Raw genomic sequence first — 22,500 nt, 5'->3', positions numbered from 1 at the left:
TTTTGTTTATAGAAATTAAATAAGTTTCTTCCTTTTTGTCGTCCAGAATTGAAAACCAATGAAAACATCAAGAAAAAAGAGACCTTAGTAGAAATATTTACGTTTAATAAAACAAAACTTTACATAAACTTAATTTGTTTAAAATAAAATATAAGCTTAGAATGAAATAAGTCAAGAGATCAAATAAATCTAGATATCAAAAATTCTACAAATGAACAATTCTAGAAAACAAATAAATCTAGAAAACAGATGAGTTTAGAAACCAAAAAAATGTCTAGAAACCAAAAAATGTCTAGAAACCAAAAAATGTCTAGAAACCAAAAAATGTCTAGAAACCAAAAAATGTCTCGAAACCAAAAAATGTCTCGAAACCAAAAAATGTCTAGAAACCAAAAAATGTCTAGAAACCAAAAAAATGTCTAGAAACTAAAAATTGTCTAGAAACTAAAAAATGTCTAGAAACTAAAAAATGTTTAGAAACCAAAAAATGTCTAGAAACCAAAAAATGTCTAGAAACTAAAAAATGTCTAGAAACTAAAAAATGTCTAGAAACTAAAAAATGTCTAGAAACTAAAAATTGTCTAGAAACTAAAAATTGTCTAGAAACTAAAAAATGTCTAGAAACCAAAAAATGTCTAGAAACCAAAAAATATCTAGAAACCAAAAAATGTCTAGGAACTAAAAAATGTCTAGAAACCAAAAAAAATGTCTAGAAACTAAAAAAAAATGTCTAGAAACTAAAAAATGTCCAGAAACTAAAAATGTACAGAAAACAAAATGTATAGAAAACAAAATGTATAGAAAACAAACCGTCTAGAATCCCCCCCCCCAAAAAAATGTATAGAAACCCCAAAAATGTATAGAAACCCAAATAAACCTAAAAATCTAATGAGTCTAGAAACATAAATCTAGAAATTAAATTAATCTAAAATGCAAATAAGTCTCACTTTGTGTGCTTAATACTAAAAAAACAATATATTAAAATAGTAAAAAAAAAATATTATGTTAAGATATTAGTTTTATTTATAATGTTTGGCCGATGTACCCTTCAATATTCTTCAGGTGAATCTGGACAAACTCGGAGAACCTCTCTATTAAATTCCAAAACAATATCTAATAATAAATAATATAATTATGTTAGCAAAGAGTAAATCTTTAACAAAGCAAAACTTCTCAAAATAAGAAAAGCTCAACACTGTTAAGAGGAGCAAACAAGTATATTAAATCAAAGATGAGGAATAAAAGTTAAATATAAGTATTATATCATCAGAACAATAAGAAAAAGTCAAATGGGAAAATGAAGGAAAAAAAAATCCTCTTTAGGCCATGGCATTTCGAAGCTAAATGCTTCTCATCAGAAGAGCTAGAATTATAAAAAATGCAAATATAAAAAAAAAAATAACTGGTATATTTATTTATTTGCGTACTGTTATCCTTATCTTCATAGTTGCTGTTTCACGACATTTCAGCGAACTATTCCTGGCCTGAGGAATAGTTGGCTGAAACGTTGTCAAGCAACAACTATGAAGATGAGGATAACAGTCCACAAAAAAATAAATAAATATACAAATTACTCATCTCTAAAGGATTCCAATAATAAAGTAATATAGAAAAACTGGCTTAATAACATTTAGATATGAAATGAGAATGAAGGAATAGGGTAAAACACGAGTGAAGCATGCTGGGTCCCCTGTGAGTGCACAGTGAACAAGGTATAAAAAAAATGACTAAGTTCAACTTTTGCCCCCCCCCTCTCCCTCATTTAGCCCCACAAAATTATCCAGTCAGGTAGAAAAGTAACTTATCTTGCCTTTGATAACATTTATTTGTTATATATTTGTTTTTTTGACAACTTTTTCGAATCTATGTGTACAGTAATACAAACCCAAATTTTGTTTTAAGTGACATTCTTCTGAAGCTTGAAGATTCATTGCTCAATGTGGGCGATAATAAGAATACAATTGCAAATTACATAAAACTTCTATCCGGTCATGTGTGAAACGGCACTAACCCTATTCGGGTCTAACCAGCTGCCTCCAAAGAAGGAAGTTCCATGGCAGTATGAATTCACAAGCGGTCAGTTGCACGTATATCCCTGTCGGGGGGGAAATTACGGTGCTAGTTTTTTGCAACTTTTCAGGGAGGTGTTGACGTCCTCCTACATACAGTGCCTGGAATTACCAAATTGGTCATCCATTTAATAATGACCAGGCTTAACATTGCTTACCTTTGGTGATCTGATGGGAACTGGTATGTCAACGTGATTATGCTGTGTGTATATATATATATGTAACTACCTAATTTACTCACATAAAATTAATATACGGAAGTATAGATTTATGCGTAAACTTTAAGTATTTACTTCAAAAGTGCTCAATAGGTAGGTAGAGCTAGTTACATTTTATAACTTACTATATATATATATATATATATATATATATATATATATATATATATATATATATATATATATATATATAAAATCCGACCTTGTGTCCAACTCTGCCCTCGTGGAGATGAAAGTAAATAGGAACCCATGAAGAAGATTCAAGAGGTTTCAGCTTTTGTATTAATGAAAGTATAATGTTTAATCATGCACATGCTTTAAATAGAAACATTCATTTCCAGCGTACCTCTGTCATATCAAAGAACCTACTGTTCATTTTATATATCGGGGCTTTCGGCTTGTGTGGTAATAAGGCTTCTCAAATGCACTTGTGATGTTAGACTGTGTAAGGTGTTAACTTTAGTCAAAATCGCCTATTCTTTCTTTAATCGGATTATTCCAATTATCAATACTTATTGAGGACATTCCGACGCAAAACCTATCTAAGAACACTGCCAGGCACATAAAGTACCTTTGTGTGAAAATTCATAAAAATCGGTGCAGTCATTTTCGAGTTCATAGGGAATGAACTCAAACACAGGCACACACATAATGTTCCTTTTAAATAATAGTAGATATATATATATATACTTTCAATCTGTCTTTACATAAGCAGTAATGTGGTGCTACACAGTCATGAGCATGTTTCAGTCTTCTAGTATTTAGCAACTAGAGACCTCTTCAGGCAACAGCGCTTATATTCAAAAGCAAAATTCTTAACCTTTCTTTGAATATAAGCATAATTGCCTGAAGATGTCTCTAGTTACTAAATACTAGAAGACCGAAACATGCTCATGACTGTGTAGCAACACATTACTGCTTATGTAAAAACAGATTGAAAGTATACCTGGCTCTACTTCGGTACTGAGCACTCTTGTATTAGCCTCGTTATATTTCACTGGTTACCTTACCTCTGGAAAATAGCAAGCTTAAGAGGTATATGTGATAAAAAAAAAAAAGTATAGAAAGTGCTCAATACGTTAGTAGAGCCAAATATGTTTTTTTTATTATTACAATCTCAAGTGTATTAACTGAATTCATTACAAATTGTTTTAATAGACAGGATAAAAATTATCTGTCCATATCGTCAGATGATTAAAGTTAAAATAAAAATAAAAAGGAAAGATATAATTTTTTGTGATTACACATGGATATTAAAAGTCAAGAGAATGGAAGTAAGAGAGAGAGAGAGAGGAGAGAGAAGGGAAAAGAGGAAAAGAAGAGGGGGGAGAAAGAAGCAATAAAGAAATAAAAATTAAATTTAAAAATTGGTAAAATTATAATTTTCTAGGGCAAGAGGGAGGGAAGAATATATATATATATATATATATATATATAAATTTGTAGTCTTGTTTGTTTGTTTGTTCACAATTTGATTAATGTATACAAAAGGTCCGTTATTTTACTCTTCCATTTATTTCTATATATTCTATGATTCTTGCAAAATATACAATTAAGAGGTCGCCTCATTTTCATATTGCATGAAGGAAAATTGATTTTACTAAATAGCGGTATGTTAGTTAATGTTTATAGCGAGAGAGTTGTTTAAAGTGTTTTATTTGAAATTGTTATTTAATAAACTTTAAATAACAATGATATAGATAATATATTTAATTTCATTTATTTGGAATTATTATTTCCGGCATCGACCTTTTTAAAAACGGGTCTAGAGTTATTTCCCTTTAGAAACTTCGAAACAAAAAAAATTTTTTTTTTTAAATCTTCACCAAATAAAATAATTTGGTACTCTCGATAAGTTTCTACCTGGAAAAAATAATTCCGTGTGGACAGAAAAATGTTTGGCTTCTTTTTTTTTTTTGTTTTCTTAACTATTCAAACAAACAAAAAAGCTAAAAAAAAAAACCCAAAAAAACTTAATATCCTTAGTATAGCAAGTGTGTTCCAAATGGAACTTTATGTCAACCTGGGCAACACCAGGTACCCATGCTAGTATATATATATATATATATATATAGCCAGTAGAGTTTAGTTTCCTAGAAGTACATCCAATGAAACAACATGTGTCTACCAAAATAGTGCTCAATGAGTGAACAGAGCAGGTATATTAATTTTATTTATACAAACATTAATGGCTACATATGTGCATACATGTTTCTGTAATCACCCACGTTGGGGGATTACGTCTTCAGGCCAAGACTTTTGAAGGTAATTCTTGGCCTGAAGACGTAATCCCCCAACGTGGGTGATTACAGAAACATGTATGCACATATGTAGCCATTAATGTTTGTATAAATAAAATTAATATATATATATATATATATATATATATATATGTGTGTGTGTGTGTGTGTGTGTGTACATACAGTACTGTATGTGGATGACAACTAAAGCCCCCCATATCTTTGAGTTGAGCACTTTGTAAATATATTTTCACTCGATGCATATCTAAGCTATTAAGCGAAGCCCACTATTAATTTATTTGTAAACAAGCTGATGGTTAGAGCACTGTTGCGACGGGCGGGTTTGGATTTAATACATACTTGAGGAGAAATTTTACGGCACTGATTCATGGTTCGATGGTGAGAGCTGCCGACTGTCAATACGATGGCTGGGGAAGGTGTATGTCTAGCTGCACTGATGAGTTCTGATACAACGAAACAGTACTGTACATGGAATGAGATAGGTCACAAATTAGAAATCAAGTGAATTTTCCTGTCAGATATTGCGTTGAGGTAATACTTTCAAGCCGATCCTAGCCAAAAAGGTAACTATGACTCTTAATCACCATCTAAATAACTTTTAAATAACATTTTCAATATATGTGCTGAAAAACAAAATAGTTGCTTATTCATAGCTGAACATTTTTTTAATTGCATTTCATTTCCTTTTGATGATATGAGCCATTATTGAAAATCCATGGATTAAGGAAATAAATATAATTTCTTCATATATATTCCTTGTTTCAAACAATAAATTCTTTACTGAAATATATTTGTATATATTTTAATCTACAGAATTTAACTTTAATTATTAAACCTAAATATATATATATATATATATATATATATATATATATATATATATATATATATATATATATATATATATATAGTAATTTATAAAATATATATGGCGATTAAGCTACACTGAATATTCTGCGTTTCATCCAACTATAGGATTCGTCAGGCTTATGCGCAAATTTTGTTTTTATATATGTTGAGGATTTCTAGTTAGCCAATCAGCTTTCTAGTATCCACCGCGCCCCTTCCTATCAGCCAATGGGCACGCATTTTATCAAACAAAGGATCTGTTTTAGAACTAGGTTAGTGGTTTTAGGTAGACGTTCTCCTTTTTTTTTTATACATATAAATATACCTATGTGTACACACATACATGCACATATATATACATATATATATATACATATATGTGTGTGATCGTTTATGTATATTCATGTTTATTTAATTTATTTATTTGTTTGTTTCCTATTGTTATTGTTAGTTTTAAAGCTACATTGTATCGCTATATATATATATAAAATTTTGAAGGAATTAGACCTAGAATCTTTTAACAACATACCAATGAATAGATGAACTGAAAGAATTACAAGCCTTAAAAGCGGGCGGAAAAAAGGAATAGCTACCTTACAAAAATGCTAGTTTTTATTTTGGTGTCTTTACCCCTCCCCTCCCATTTTTGCTGATGAGGAGATTTTGTTTAAAAAAATCTTTTTATCAAATTATTATTCAAGACATATTGTCTATTTCAATAAAAACATTGTTTCCGAAACGATCGTACAATCTATTGATTTTGTTTGTTTTCCTTTTGAAATTGATTTTTAATTCAAAATTATAAATCATTTTACTCAATATATATATATATATATATATATATATATATTGGTATATTTAGGCAGCATTTTTTCATTCAAGCAAATATTATTAAATACAACGGAGACTTTTTTTCTTATAATTCTTTTTTTTAATTTTTCAATTTTTCGTATTATCTTTTTTGTTTCAAAATCAAAAATATTAATAAAGGATCCATACATGTTGCTGTTACGAGCGCTTTCGATTCGTCCATGAATCATCATCAGGTGTTAAAAATACAGGATTGCGAAAATGAGGATGAAAAATGAAAACTAAAATATATATAGTCAGTGATGAGTTAAAATAAAAGTCGATTAAGAATAAAAGTCGATTAAAAATTCGAGTGTTAAAACCAGCAAGTTCGTAGACACCATGTACGAAGTCCGTCCAACACGGACTACGCAAGACATTTCAGAACGTTACTGCTTTTTTGAAATGCAATGTCATTTATATTAGGTTGAAGAGTTCTAATGTACGACGCTTCAAGAATCTTTAATTTTTTTACATTATTTTCCCGTTGTATAATTTTTGTGTTGTCAACGAGGACCTTTCTAACATTGGAGGGGGGACAGCTATGTTCTTTTTTTAAATGTTTGTAAATCGCGCTTGTGTCGTTAAGGTGCATAGTTATTCGCCGGGACAACGTTGTTGTTGTATGCCCAATGTATGTATTATTTTTGGAGTTACATTCTCCAATAGAGCATTTAAATTTATACACTACATTGGTTTGTTCCAACGTTTTTATCGCCGGTGAAGAGTTGTTTTTAACCACAAGGTTTTGTGTTCGAAATTTCCTATAATAGATAATAAATTTAATTTTAAAATTACTATCAACAGGCGTCAAGTATCTTCGTATAATATTTTTTATTGCATTTTCTTCAATTCTGAAATTAGGCGTCATTTGATTTTGGTAAAATATATTAATGGGGTTTAACTCATCACTGACTATATATATTTTAGTTTTCATTTTTCATCCTCATTTTCGCAATCCTGTATTTTTAACACCTGATGATGATTCATGGACGAATCGAAAGCGCTCGTAACAGCAACATGTATGGATCCTTTATTAATATTTTTGATTTTGAAACAAAAAAGATAATACGAAAAATTGAAAAATTAAAAAAAAAGAATTATAAGAAAAAAAGTCTCCGTTGTATTTAATAATATTTGCTTGAATATATATATATATATATATATATATATATATATATATATATATATATATATATATATATATATATATATATAAAGCTGAACGTCTGTGTGTGTGTCTGGTCACGAATAGGTTCCTATATGGTTGACTACTATAGAAAACTGACCACATATCATGATAGAAGATGTATTGAGACACAGGAATGGGTATGTTTGATCTGGCATGATGATGATTCATTAAAATTGTGGGGTCTGCGTATGCGCCTGGTCCACAAAGTATGGAAATAAAAAATTAAAAAATTAAAAAAAAAACGTTTACAAGTGTTTTTGATATAGATGTATATAAGAATACTTTGATAAGTATGTTTTAACTTAAATAGGGATGGTATAATAAAATTGTGGAGTCTGCGTTTGCGCCTGGCCTCCATAGAATGGAAATAGGCACAAACTTTAATAAAGACTTTTCATATCTATTTGCGTAAGTATACTTTGATAATTATGTTTCAGTTTGAAGAAATATGGTGCAATAAAATTATGGGGTGTTCGTTCGCGCCTGACCTCCATAGAATGGAAATATGTCACAAAGTTTAACAAGGTTTTTTAATATAGATCCACAGAATATTGTGATAAGTGTTTCAGTGTGAACAGGTATGGTATAACAAATTATGGGGTTTATCTATTTTATTTTTACTTTCATCATATTTTGCTTTGGTTTTGATACCCCCAAATTCGAAGCTATCTCTTTACAACCCTTCCTTTTCATAATCTATCATACTTTCATAAATCAGAGTCTATTTTCTGTAGGCTGTTTTTGAACCCAATCAACGACGGGTACTTTTGCCAGTATATATATATATATATATATATATATATATATATATATATATATATATATATATATATATATATATTGTCATAAGATTGGTAGAAACAAATTCAACAGAATGCTTGATAATTAAAAATCAATTTTTCACCAATTTAAATCCAAAATAAGAGACAAATTTTCTAAATTTTTGAGATGAGGATTTGATTCATATTATTTGAACTATTGTTCTCATCTGGGAAATTTCTTTCACAACATTTTGGCTCATGTAACTTCTGACCTTCTTCAGATGCATCTTGTTGAATTCGAAAATCTGTACAAAATTTTGAACCTAAAATTTATTCAATGATTATAAACCATCTGTGTTCACAGTTGCTCATAAACAGAATATTTGATATAGTCGTTAGTGCATTATTTTTTTTAAACATATTTAATCTACGGTGGATTAATATGTTCTCATTCCGTCATCCATGACCAGGTAGAAATCCTAAGTAATTCACAAATTGTAATTTGATTGTCAATCTTTCTATCATTGCTTATTAAAAAGCTTTTCCAATTCTCATCCTAAAAAAGGTGTCTATTTTTAGCCAAAAATTTTATTAGAAAAAATTGTTTAGCTATAGTCTGTGTTTCTTTCTTCACGGCTCAAAAATAACGTTTCAATGCCAAGGTATACGGTAAGTGTTAACCTTTTACCGCCAAATTGTACTTTCAAGTCGCCTTTGAAAAAATCGCCTGCTTCTGAATTTCCGAGATGAGGCTTGATAATCAGTATCATTTTGATTATTCAAACTACTATTCTCATCTTTGGTTTTATTTTCACAACGTTTCAGTCGGTGTAACCTCCGACCGTCCACAAGAACGCGTGGCATAGTAGATAAATATTTGGTAAAATTCAGTTGTAAGACTATTCTGGAGGTGAAAGATTCAATCCTCAGTGCAGGCGACACTCAAAATATAATTGTGAATTACTTAGGATTTCTGCCTGGTCATGGACGACGGAATGAGAACATACCACTCCCCCATAGATTAAATAAAGAGTTCTGTTCAAGATCAGTGCAGATTCCAAAGTTTGACACAAAAATTCTCTTGTCTGACAAGATACACCTGAAAAAAATTTGAAGCTTACATCGGCTAAAACGTTGTAAAAATGACGTTAAAGATGAGAAGACTCCAAATGATATGAGGAGAGAAATATTCATTTACTAGCAGGCCGCCTGGCATTGCCCGGTTGTAAAGTGCACTTAAATATGATATTTTAATTTATGCAGATTTCATATTTATTATCATAGAGCCAAATTCTCTATTGATTATTATATTGTACCTAATATATATATATATAGTAGCGATTTAAAAAGTTAAAAAAAAACAACAAAAAAACATGACTTTGGTGCCATCAGCTGAAATCAAAACCAAAACATTCAGCGATCCACCATAGTCGTTATTAGCATTTCAGCCTTCGTCGTTACTGTTTGAGCTATCGGCAAATGGATAAAAAAAAAAAGCTAAAAATCAAGCAACTCCAAGCTAAAAACGTGTGCTTATAGTTAGTTGATTTACTCCTGCTAAGGTTGACTGTTTTTTGTTTGTTTTTTTCTATTTTGACCCACATACCAGCGATTTTTACAGGCTAAAAAATCAAATCGAAAGTGTTTCCAAACTCCAAATAACCTATCTATCAAGTATCAAGTCTGTAGACCAAATATTCAGAGAGGGGTTTGGTAAAGATATTTTGCACGCGCGCGCGCGCACACACACACACACACACATGCACATAAAAAAACAAAATCACTTTTATATATAAATATATATATATATAAACAGGTCCATGTGCTAGAATAATTTCATCCTAAATTCTACACGATTATGCACAATGTAGAAACTATGCATAAATAGAACTAAGCGTAATAGCTAAATGAAACAATTCTAATAAGAAACCATAAAAAATGAATAAGTAATTAATGAACGTTCGTTTTTCAAAGGAATATGGAAATTAGTTAATCTTCATGAAGCTGCCAGCATCCATGTCTGAGTATATTAAGAAGTTTATTTCAATAATTTTTCAACAGAAAAAGTAGGCTTTTAATATCAATGTTCAAGCCAGAAAAAAACAACTCTATAGGTACATAAATATATGGTGTTACATATCGTATATATATATATAATGTATTACTGTTTTCCTCATTTTTTTGTCGATGCTCCTGCTTGTGCTTTAATATATATATATATATATATATATATATATATATATATATATATATATATATATACAGGGTGACCCCAAAAAACGTGACATCTCCATTATTTATTCACCGATTGCCCTTATTTTACAGGACATGGCCGAATCAACGACCGTGAGTACACCAAGACCCCAGTGGGAGCTGGGCTCAAGAATACACTGTGTTAAAGTTCGTTCGGGAAAAACGGGGCCTAATTAGAGTTGGGGCCCGCTTTTTTGGGGTCACCATATATATATATATATATATATATATATATATATAAAATAAAATATGCTAAAAAATAATAGTAAAATTATCTAGGACTTCGTGGCGTAATAATACACATGGTCTAAGGTTTGATTCCTAGAAACAGTCAAGCTACGCTGAAGAGAGATAGGATCTTGAAACATGCATGACCATAAATTACTGTTTTATAAGTAAAATAAAAATAATAAATAAATTATTATTTGTTTACCGTCCAAATAAAATATGAGCAATTTTCTAAGAAAAAAAATCAAGGCGAAGACGCTAATTAACCGTATTATTGTTTTAAAAAAAATCAACAAGAAATGACCATATATATATATATATACATATATATATATATATATATATATATATATATATATATATATATATACACCAGTTCCTGTTAAATCACCAAAGTTAAGCATTTCAGAATATCAGCAGCTGCATCTGCTCTTCGCTTACTTTGACATTGTTTCCAGTTATCCTGGACTTCTTCTTGCACGTTGAATCAAGTAGTATTGATTCAGGAGAAGCGTAGTTGGATATATTGCGCAACCCTCGTTACACAATTACATGCTCACCACACTCTTACATGAAGTATCAATTGTCTCCCGAGGTAGATTCGACACATCTCCCTCTATACATATTTTTACATACACACACACACATATATATATATATATATATATATATATATATATATATATATATATATATATATGCATGCATAAATACGTACACATGTATATATATTTACCTCCATAAATACATGCATATTTTTACATCCATAAATAAATGTATATATATATTTTTTTACATAAATGAATACATACATATGTGTATATGCATATATATTTCCATACAGAGATACATACACGTACATATATATATATTTACATACATAAGTGTATACACATGTATATACATTTACATACATAAATATATATATATTCACATACACAAATACATACACATGTATATATATACATTTACATACACAAATATATACACATGTATATATATATGTATTTACATATATAAATACATACACATCTCCATATATATATATATATATATATATATATATATATATATATTCACATACATAAATACATATATACACATCTCCATATATATATATATATATATATATATATATATATATATTCACATACATAAATACATACACATCTCCATATATATATATATATATTCACATACATAAATACATATATATATATATATATATATATATTTACATAAATACATACATCTCTCTCTATTCACATAGATAAATACATACACATGTATATATATATTTACATACATAAATACATATATCTACATACAAAAATACATATATCTACATACACATACTCATATGTTTGCATATATTTACATGCATATATATACATATATACACATATTTACATACATGTATACATATGTATATACAGCCATATATACTTGTATATTTAAATATATTCACACATTCGCACACACACATATATATACATTAGTATATATATACATTAGTATATATATATATACATATATCACAGATTACGTACGCAAGGGAGATAACTCGTAAAAACATAACGAAAGAGTTATCTACATTTGTCACTCCAAACAATTGAGTCGCATATTTTTCTTCATATTATGTGAGTCTCTATTCATCATCTCAGTTATTATTGTTAGACCATGTGGAAATTCTTCGGTGTTTTTTTTTAACATCAACCTGTATAATTTACTGTTAGAAATAATATCTTGTGACAATTTGTCAGAGTCAGTAGATTAAGGGTTATGTCCAAAATTGCAGTTCGTAAAGTTAAAGACTCCGAAAGTGCACTTGGTTTACCTAAATATGTAATGAAAGTTATTAAGCATTATTAATGACCGTTTTGATAGAAAAAAAAACAAAAAAACTGAATGTCGGCTCGGGGTTTGTATTACTGTACACATAGATTCGAAAAAGTTGTCAACAAACAAATATATAACAAATAAATGTTATCAAAGGCAAGATAAGTTACTTTTCTACCTTACTGGATATATTTTTTTGTGTTTTTATTCAATGTAACATATTTATTCAGCTCGAAAAACATACAGTGTTTACCGATGTATTCGAAAATTCAAGATGGCGTCTCACACCCTCTTTAACACCGTAAGTTTGGGAAAAGGTGTTATAAATAAAAAACTATATAAAATACTATTAAAAACCTATTTCACGGTAACATATATTGAGCGAGTTTTTAACAGTATTTTAACCGGTTTTTTATTTATTACACCTTTTTCAAAATTGACCGTGTTAAAGAGAGAATCGGCCGCCATCTTGAATGTTCCAATACATCGGTAAACACTGTATGCTTTTCGAGCTGAATAAACATGTTAAATTGAATAAAAACACGAAAATTATATCCAGTTTGGTAGAAAAGTAACTTATCTTGCCTTTGATAACATTTATTTGTTATGTATTTGTTTTTTGACAACTTTTTCGAATCTATGTGTACAGTAATACAAACCCGTCGGCTCGTTGTTATGAATTCGGAATAAGGGCACGGTGAACGAGGAAAGCGCAACTAAAAAGCAGGGAAACATCTGCTACAGAAGATTCTTAAATCTTTATGAGTACACATTAAATTAGTATAAGATTATTCTGTTCGGTGGGAAATAATTTTACACGTCCTGGGACGAGTATTCTTCTAGTATGTATCGTCTGCGTTCAGTCTCGAAAGATAACGGATATCACTGCAAGCTGAGCTGCGCATGTAAAAATATGGCGACTACTGAAGATGAAGATCATAACTAGAGCTAGGACAACAGAATATTTTTCATTGTTTTGAATCTCGAGTAATATATCCGTTGATATCTTCTGTATTTTTATATGGCGATGTATGTGGTTCTCGATTAATTAACTGTGTTTCGAGAATCAAAATAATGATAACATTTGGTTCTTATGCATTTTTAGTACCGCGCTATTTTTAAATATTTTTTTTTTTTAGGTTAAATTCAAGTTTCACGATATCTTTTTTTTTTTTTTTTAATTGTTAGGTGGAAGCACAGAATAGTTACAAAACATCATCCTCTCTCCGTCTTAAGAATGGCTTTCAAAATTATTTCAGCACGGTACGAAAAATGCAAAAGTGCCGAATATTTTGTTACCCCAATAATAACATACAATGTGAGTAGCCAATGGAAAAAAAAAAAATTCTGAGTAGGGAGAGAACCCCCCCCCCCCCCAAAAAAAACCCCTGAAAATCAAGATGAATTTCTCATTTTGTGGGCCACGGTCTCGCTGTGTGTATGTATGTAGAGAGAGGACAGCAGTAAGCACACAGAATAAATTTTTCCCTTAACAACACCATTTTTTTTTTTTTCTCATCAGTTTGTTCTAGCTGGGTATGGAATACCAAACATTCACCCGCTAACTCAGATATTCCAATCGAGAGATTTTTTTTAAGATTATGACCGTCCCTTTTCAAGTGCAATTGTTTGAACCTTTCTTGCACTTGGTTCACCAGGTATATACGCCAGGTTGTTTTTTTTATTCTTTTTTATGAAGTCAGTTGCTCCTATAATTGTTGGGATCTTCTTAGGATTCCAGTTTCTTTTCATGTCATGCACAAGACTTTAGTATTTCGTCCCCAGCATCATTGGAGACACTAACTGCGAAAGAAGTGAAAATTAAGAGAAAGACACATCGTGCTTATATGAAGCAAGGAAGTGAAAGAAAGTCATTCTTTGATTAAACAAAAGTCCCTTACCCTCTGTGAATCGTTTTAAATCTTAGCCTTTAGGACAAAACTAGCAGGCCGCCCAGCGTTTCCCGGTCGTAAAATACGCATAATATTATATTTTGATTAATACAAAAACTGAGACACGTGTATGCGAGTATTATGTTTTCTCTAAATCGTTAACTTCTTGTAAGTAAAAAAAAAAAAAAAAAAATACTCAGGCCGAGATTGAAACCAAAACCTAAAGACAGTGAGTCAAGTACGATAACCATTCGGCCGGCTTGACACAATAAGTAATCATTCAAACCTACTTATTTTTAACATAATGAATCTGTCATGTGAACCATTCATGCATGCGCATTCATGAACCAGTTAGCAAACAGATAAAAATGTGACGACCCCCCCCCATGTACTAGTTTTTAAATTTTGACCCCTTAGCAGTTCATTTTTCTGGATGAAAACCAATTATAAAGTTTTCCACATGTCTGAATACTCTATATACCAAATTTCAAGTCTGTAGATCATAAATTCGTTGAGTATATTGGTTGAGAAGTGTCCTCATACATTCTCACTTTTATAGACATATACATTAACATTTTAAGTTTTTAGAGGAGGAAGGAAAGCAAGGCAAGATAAGAAGGGAATAAGAAGAGAGAAAAAGAGAAAGAAAAATAAAGCGGAAAAGAGAAAGCTAAGAGAACAAATAGAAAAGGAAATAAAATACAACCTAACAGCAGCGGGAGGGAAGTTGTGGAGGTCTAGCGATTTGGCAAAAATGAACCTTTTCTTTTTTTTTTTTTTTTTTTTAAGAACCCCCCCCCCCCCCCCAAAAAAAAAAAACCGAGAATCAACTTTCATAGGAGGCTCTAGTTTTATAAGTGGAGATTTCCCTTTTCTGCATTAAAAAATAAATAAAAAAAATAACGGAATTCTTCTAAAAAAAAAAAAAAAAGAAGAAAAAAAAAGAAAGAAAAGGAGAACTCATATATCTATGCACATGAAATACCTTAGCCCATAGATTCTTAACTATGCGTAAATTTTCCCCTAGGGGTGGGGGGTGGGGTGGATAAAACATTATATAATCGTGGGTAAGTAATTGAAATACCTGATATTTTTAAAAAATAATTTCTTTTCAGATAGTGTCATGTCTAAGAAACGTAATACAAATTAACATCATAATTTTCTATTTAGAAAAAAAGGTTTGATTTTCTTTATTTTTGTGATACGAAAGTTTAGCAAGGAAGGGGGGGGCATAGATTGGACCTCAGACGAGCATTTGCTATGAAAATAAAGATAGAGCAGAGACAGGCTCGCAATGCGGTTGAAACTAACCTATGCATTTTTTATAATTACAATTTCAGAAATAAACAAGAAATCACATCACCATTCATTTCATCCATGGCTGATCAAGGGGATAGGTTAACCGAATATTTTCCCGCCAATAAAGTAAATAATTAATAATTGGTTCCAAATGTTTAACCAAGAAACCAAAGTTTGGAAAGGACAAATACACAAAGCAGTGAGTTACAGATGTCGGCAGTTTATAGTTGAGGAGTCTGAGTACAAAACGAGATGAATCCAGTTTGTTTATATGGATTGTTTATATGGATTGTTTATATGGATTGGTTGGTTGTTTTTGTTTTACGGCATATCAACCTTTTTCAGGTTATTTAATGCCGAATCCAGTTATTTGGAAGAAAAATTTTTCAAAAAGAATATATATATATATATATATATATATATATTTTTTTTTTTTTTTTTTTTTTCAAGTCGGTTTCTATTAAACCCATAGTTGGGACCCTAACAGGTACTATCACTCCAGGTCAGAGTGGACTTGGGAGCAATGGCAATTAAAGGGTGGCGCCACACTCCCAAGAGCCCGCAAGCTGGGGCCTCACCATCGGATATAGTTTAAGGTCATATCCAGGACCTTGTTTATATGGAGACTGCTGTTGAATAATTAATTGTTAACTATTCTGCACTTTCCCAAATGGATTGTTAACTATTCTGTACTTTCAACTCATAATTTCTGGGTTTAAAGTCATCAAACTGCTGTCGAAACTCACAACTCCAAATCTGCATCGTCTCCGAAAAACAGGATTTTTATTCACGCTGGCAGTATCTCATTTGCATATGAAGTAACGAGAAATCGTGTTATTTCACAAGACCTGCCAGCATATAATTAGCTGCAACAGCTATTGTTTTTTGTTGTTTTTTTTTTAAATTTACTTTTGACTGCTACCGCACCCAACATGCTGCGAAAAATCGGAGGTTTGTATCAATTGTTATTTGCTTACAAGCAAATGCAGATTACGGATTTATTATTCTACTAGCAGGACCTGTTGCCTGGTGTTGCCTGGTGGAAGCCCCCACCCAACCCCCACCTCACAAAAAAATGAAATTATGGTTGTTGTTGGTTACTGCCATCCCTGAACAATTGGGGACACTGGTGGCCGTGGCTGAAATGTAATAATCTGGCTTTCACTGGCAATTAGTGCTGGTTTGGGGCGATAACATGCAGGTACCGTTTGAATTTTTAAAAAAGCAATTAAGGGAATGTGTAAATCAGTATGAATTAATAAAATTACAAAAAATGGTCCATAAGAATAATAATGGAAAGTAAAAACAAAAGTTTTAGATTCTTACTATATATGAACTGTTTAGAGTGATCGAAATCAGTGGTAGCAGAACAGAGACTACCCGGGCGAAGGCCAGGCATTGGCGGTTGCGTTCAAATAATTTTGCTTTATTTACATGAAAAAGGCAAACAAATAGCCGACACGACAGGACAGCGGAAATTTTTTAAAACTCGATCAAAAAAATTAAAGAAACCATGTCTGTTTGCAAATCTGAGATATTATAATCCAGGAAGTATAAGAAAACTTATCCAGGAATCTAACCCAGGCAAAAATCCGATGCAAAAATGCTTTCATGGACATACACAAACGCGCGCACGGCCATTTTGCCTTTTATATATTAGACTAGCGAGGGGTACCCGGCGTTGCCCGGGTGTTTGTAGGTATGTGTGGTGTTAAATAAAAAAGAAACCCGGGGGGGGGGGGATTCGGTAGGATCGAAGCCGAAGCCCTGAGGCGAAGTTTGAAAATAAAATCGGCCAGCCAGAATGAAGCATTGGTGTAAGCGAATCAGTGAAATATGTTTGAAAGTCGTCGAGCGTTACGACGACGACGATGACGATGTAAGCATTGTTATAAGCGAAGTAAGAAAAGAAAATGTTTTAATTAAGCAGGGGGGGGGGGTTAATCAAAACATTGAAAAAAAACACAAAAAAAACTAACGTAAAGCAAACGAACGATGAAAACAGAAAAACGAACACGTGAAAAATGGCTTAAATAAGCCTATTTCGATAATAAAATTTTAAAAATCGGTGGGTACCTGGGTGTTTTGGGATGTCACTAAGAATAAGCGAAGTAAAAATAAAAACAGGTAAACGAACGTTACATGAAAAGTGGCTTAAATAATACAGGGTTCAATATTTAAATTTAAAACATCGTAAAAAAACAAAAACATCTCACACCACGATTCAGACCCAAAACGTTTAGATAATGAACCAAGGCCTTAACTACCTGAGCTAAAGCGACGTATCTGCAATTTGTTCGGTTTTTCAACTATTTAAAGTAAATCAGGTCACGACGTCATCTGACACATGCGTTGTTGACCCCCCCCTGTTGAAAATTGCCGATTTCGGGGTGAAAAGGTTAACGTTTTTCTCTCTCTCTCTCTCTCTCTCTCTATCTCACACTTCGTCTTCCTTACTCTAAAGAGTGTTACTAGAAAAGAAAATGGCGTTTGGGTTTGTTTTTTTGTAAAAACTTCGATCGTTAATATTTTTTGTAAGCATATTTTTTTTGTTACTTTACATTTTTGGCTTGTTATTTTTCGTTTAAATATCGTATCTAACTATTTTTAACATTGCTAATAACTTTGGTAACGTTGTCATAGCGTAGAATTTCATAGTTTAGCTTGTTTGAGGGTTAAATTTTTTTTTTACCGATAACAACAATGTTTTTTAAATTCAGACTGCCATTACAGCTTGCTGACGTCAAGATCACGTGACATGACTCAGCGGGTTTTAAATACAAGTTGACCCAAAATAAACGGCCCCGTGTATACTTTATGTAGAAGAGTTGGCGCCCGTATTTTTTGGGGCAGTTATAAATCGATTTAAAGATATGTAATGTTTAACATTAAAATGTCACTTTTTTTTGGCCCCCCCCTGCAGAAAATCGATCAGTTGACACACTTCTGATGGTCCTTTTGGGCCAATTTTTCGATATTTGTCATCCGGAGGATGGCGCTTTCATATGAGACCAAGTTTGTGAATTTTTGTTCCGTCGGTCAAAAATATTTAGCAGACACACAAACATACATACATACATTTTCGCTTTTATATATATAGAAGATAAGTATATCCATATATCAACACTTATTTCTCTGTTTCTATGCACTGATGTCACATTTCTTAATATTTAAAAAAACAAAAACAAAATCTGTTGCTGCACTCTGTTTTTATTGTGTTAAAATCAATTGTTGAAATTTCCTCTTTTTTTTTCGAAAATTCTGTTTTTATGTTTTTTTGGGAAATAAACAGTTTAGCCATCATTGCTTTTTTTTTTTTTTTTTTTTTTTTTTAATGGAAAACGGCTTGGAAATGAATGGTTACAAAATACATCGAGACAAGTTATCTCCCTTTTTTTATCAGCATTAAACAAAGTGGCTTTTAAAAAGTTATCTCCCTTTAAAAAGGACCATATGACTTCCCACATCAATTTAACTGTGCTCCAAATCCCTAAATGAGCTCTCATTCACTAAGGACTATCTGTACGTCTGTATTCAATGAAACAAATTGTGGGGGAAGAAAGAAACCAGAATACATATTTATGTATGGAAAATTAGTTTATGGAATAATGGATAAGAAAGTAAATATACTAGTAAAATTAAGACCACAAACAATTCATTAAAAGCTGGGCCAAAATGTTTTGTATGAAATTTTCATTTCAGATTGATACTCTCATGTGTATGCAGAGCTTTAGTGATGCCCGGGGCTGACACCTTGATTGTATGTTCCAAAGAATATGATTTGATGCCCCCCCCTCCCCAATTTGGATGCCTGGTACCAACTCCATGATTGTATGCCCCAAGGATTGAAGTATAAATTCTAGTACTAAGAAATATAAGAAAGCAAGATAGTTTGAATATGAGAGGATCCCACCTCCCCCAAAATTTGAATATTTGGAGCCAACATATTGACTGTATACTCACAAAGAATCAAGTACAAGTCCTAGTATTGAGAATTATTATGAGAAAGGAGGATAGTTTGAGGATGATTGGATACTCTCCTTTCGAAAATTGGGATGTCCAGAGACACTATGTCATCACCCCCTCCTCTCCTCTGTGCACATCACTGTATGCACATAAGTATAAAAAAAAAAAGTATAAAATAAAAAAATAAAAAATGATGAAAATTAAAAAAAGATGAACTCACCCTGATTGGGAAGCTGTCCTCACTCACTGTATCTTTTATTTTTTCAGCATAATGCGGATATCGTTTGGCAAGTAAATCCATGAAAGCGTCTCGTTTCTTTTGTGGATCCTACAAGTAGTAAAATGGAATCTTGCTTTAGTCCAACAAAAACTCAATTTAGTTACTAACATGACTAGGAAGTCGAACTAATACGAATATTAAATATTAGATTAAGATTCAGATTTTTTAATGAATCAGACCGTGGCCGTTCTAAAGAGAAGGCCAGTGTACTAAATATTGTGTACCTGCTGACGTCACAAAACCTATATATTAATACGATAGCGTGTGTGTTATTTATTTTCTGTGTCACGCTTACATCTTACATATATATAGTCCTGGTCAAAATCATAAGACCACTTAAGAAAGTAAGCGTTTATGCATATTATCGAACTTTTAATCAAACAAATGGTTGAAACCATTGCCAAAAAAAAAAAAAAATTATTAGATCAGGGTTAAGGTTTCCAATGAAGCAGATTTCATTTTTTCCATCATATTTTCCCTTTTCGCAATGGTTTCAACCATTTGTTTGATTAAAAATTAGATATTATGCATAAACGCTTACTTTCTTAAGTGGTCTTATAATTTTGACCAGGACTGTATATATATATAGTGAATAACTGATAAAGGACTATATTCCAAAGTTATATCTTATAATTTATTCCTTTAATTCCAATTATAAGATGGTCAACATCATGAACTTTGGAATATAGTCTTTTGTCATTTATTCACTATATTGCTCTGTAATTACATTGAGCTTCTTAAATAAGGATCAGTATATATTATAAGAAAATATATTTTCACAGAAGTATGTATAAGTTTTGGTTTCAGTTTCAATTCAAGCTAATGCACCCAAGTCAAATTGATATATTTTGTTTTTATTTTTAAAATCGCAACTTTATAACATATAAAAATCGATAGAACATTAACTCTATAGTAAGATATAGCAAGAATTAAAATATCATATTTTAGCGTATTTTACATCCCTTAGCTTAGGTAAATCCTTTTGCAGTTTTTAACAAAATAGCTACAATAATATCAAAGCGTCTCCACTGATGCTGAACATCTACAGAATGCCAACATCAATATATTACCTATGAATGAGTCCATTGTGGAATTTTCACAGGTCCCGCTACTATGGTATTAATAGACAAACAGCTATAACCTAGGGTGGTCATTTTCTCTTTCACTTCTCAAAGATGCCTTGGGATTGCATTGTTCTAACTTGTCAAGGATATAATAAAACTGGTCCAAATGTGACTATTTTCTTTTATCGTTTGTTTTCATTTTAAAGATTATTCATTGTTTGTTTTAATGTTTGTTTGATTGTTTGTTCCTAAATTCATAATTCAGTTTTTGCAGTATCTGATTGTATTCTGCATCCAACATGTATAATTTTACACATGTAATTCTAGTTTTTTTTCTTTTTTATTTACATCAAATAAAGTCTAGATTCAGTATAAGTCAAACCGTGTTTCTTTTTTTGTTTTTTTAATACAACTTTTACAATTTTTAATGCTTTTTTTTAGTACTCGTTCATTATCAGTCTGACTGCTGCTTACTAATACCATTTCCATGACGTCACTTCAACAGTGAACAGGTCTTAGCTACTTTACAGTCGGTTCGTATATTTTCCAATTCTGCATACCTAGTTACACTGAACCTACAAAATGGAAAAATTTTGGAAAGAAACTCTGTTCATTTTTAATTACACAGAGGAAGAAGAAAAAAACAACTACATTTTTTTGTGGGGTTAACTAGACGAGTTCTTGCTGTGAATATTTTATAGGCGGTAATCAGAAATTGAATCTCAGTCAGGCATCTACCATGGAAGAGTAGAGAAAAACTAGCAATGCCTCTCCTGTGAAAAAGGGATAATCACAAAAGTACGTAAGTATATTAGATTACAATAATTTCAGAAATATGTATGCAAATTGTAACAGTTGTTTTTGTTTGATGGCAAATGCACCATTTTCAGGTTATTTGAATAAAGGGTTCAGTTCAAAATTACATACACACTCTCGTTTAAGTTCAACAAGATACGCCTGAAGAAGATTAGAAGTTACATTGACTGAAACATTGTGAGAAAAACGTTCAAGCTAAGAGCAGTGGTTTAAATAATCAAAATAATAGCCTAATATTATCTCTGTCTCTCTCTCTCTTTCTATATATATATATATATATACATATATATATATATATATATATATATTCTCTTTCTATATATATATATATATATATATATATATATATTCTCTTTCTATATATATATATATATTCTCTTTCTATATATATATATATATATATATATATATATATATATATTCTCTTTCTATATATATATATATATATTCTCTTTCTATATATATATATATATATTCTCTTTCTCTCTCTCTCTCTCTATATATATATATATATATATATATATATATATATTCTCTTTATATATATATATATATATATTCTCTTTATATATATATATATATATATATATATATTCTCTTTATATATATATATATATATATTCTCTTTATATATATATATATATATATATATATTCTCTTTATA

At 30.8% G+C, this 22,500-nt stretch overlaps 1 protein-coding gene across 5 annotated transcripts in view; it reads right to left on the bottom strand.

The window, feature by feature from the left end:
• Window positions 1–22,500, bottom strand: part of LOC145263767 (coiled-coil domain-containing protein AGAP005037-like) — a 758,348-nt gene that overhangs the window by 368,832 nt on the left and 367,016 nt on the right. For all 5 annotated transcript variants that reach the window (XM_080120809.1, XM_080120810.1, XM_080120819.1 and 2 more), the window contains one exon: window positions 19,897–20,004. In XM_080120809.1, coding sequence (XP_079976935.1) covers window positions 19,897–20,004 — 108 coding nt within the window. The remainder of the gene's footprint in view (window positions 1–19,896; window positions 20,005–22,500) is intronic.

This window comes from Euprymna scolopes, chromosome 39, assembly GCF_053919585.1.
Source record: "Euprymna scolopes isolate OS-2025 chromosome 39, ASM5391958v1, whole genome shotgun sequence".
NCBI lineage: Eukaryota > Metazoa > Mollusca > Cephalopoda > Sepiida > Sepiolidae > Euprymna > Euprymna scolopes.
This window is presented reverse-complemented; position numbering and strand designations above follow the sequence as displayed.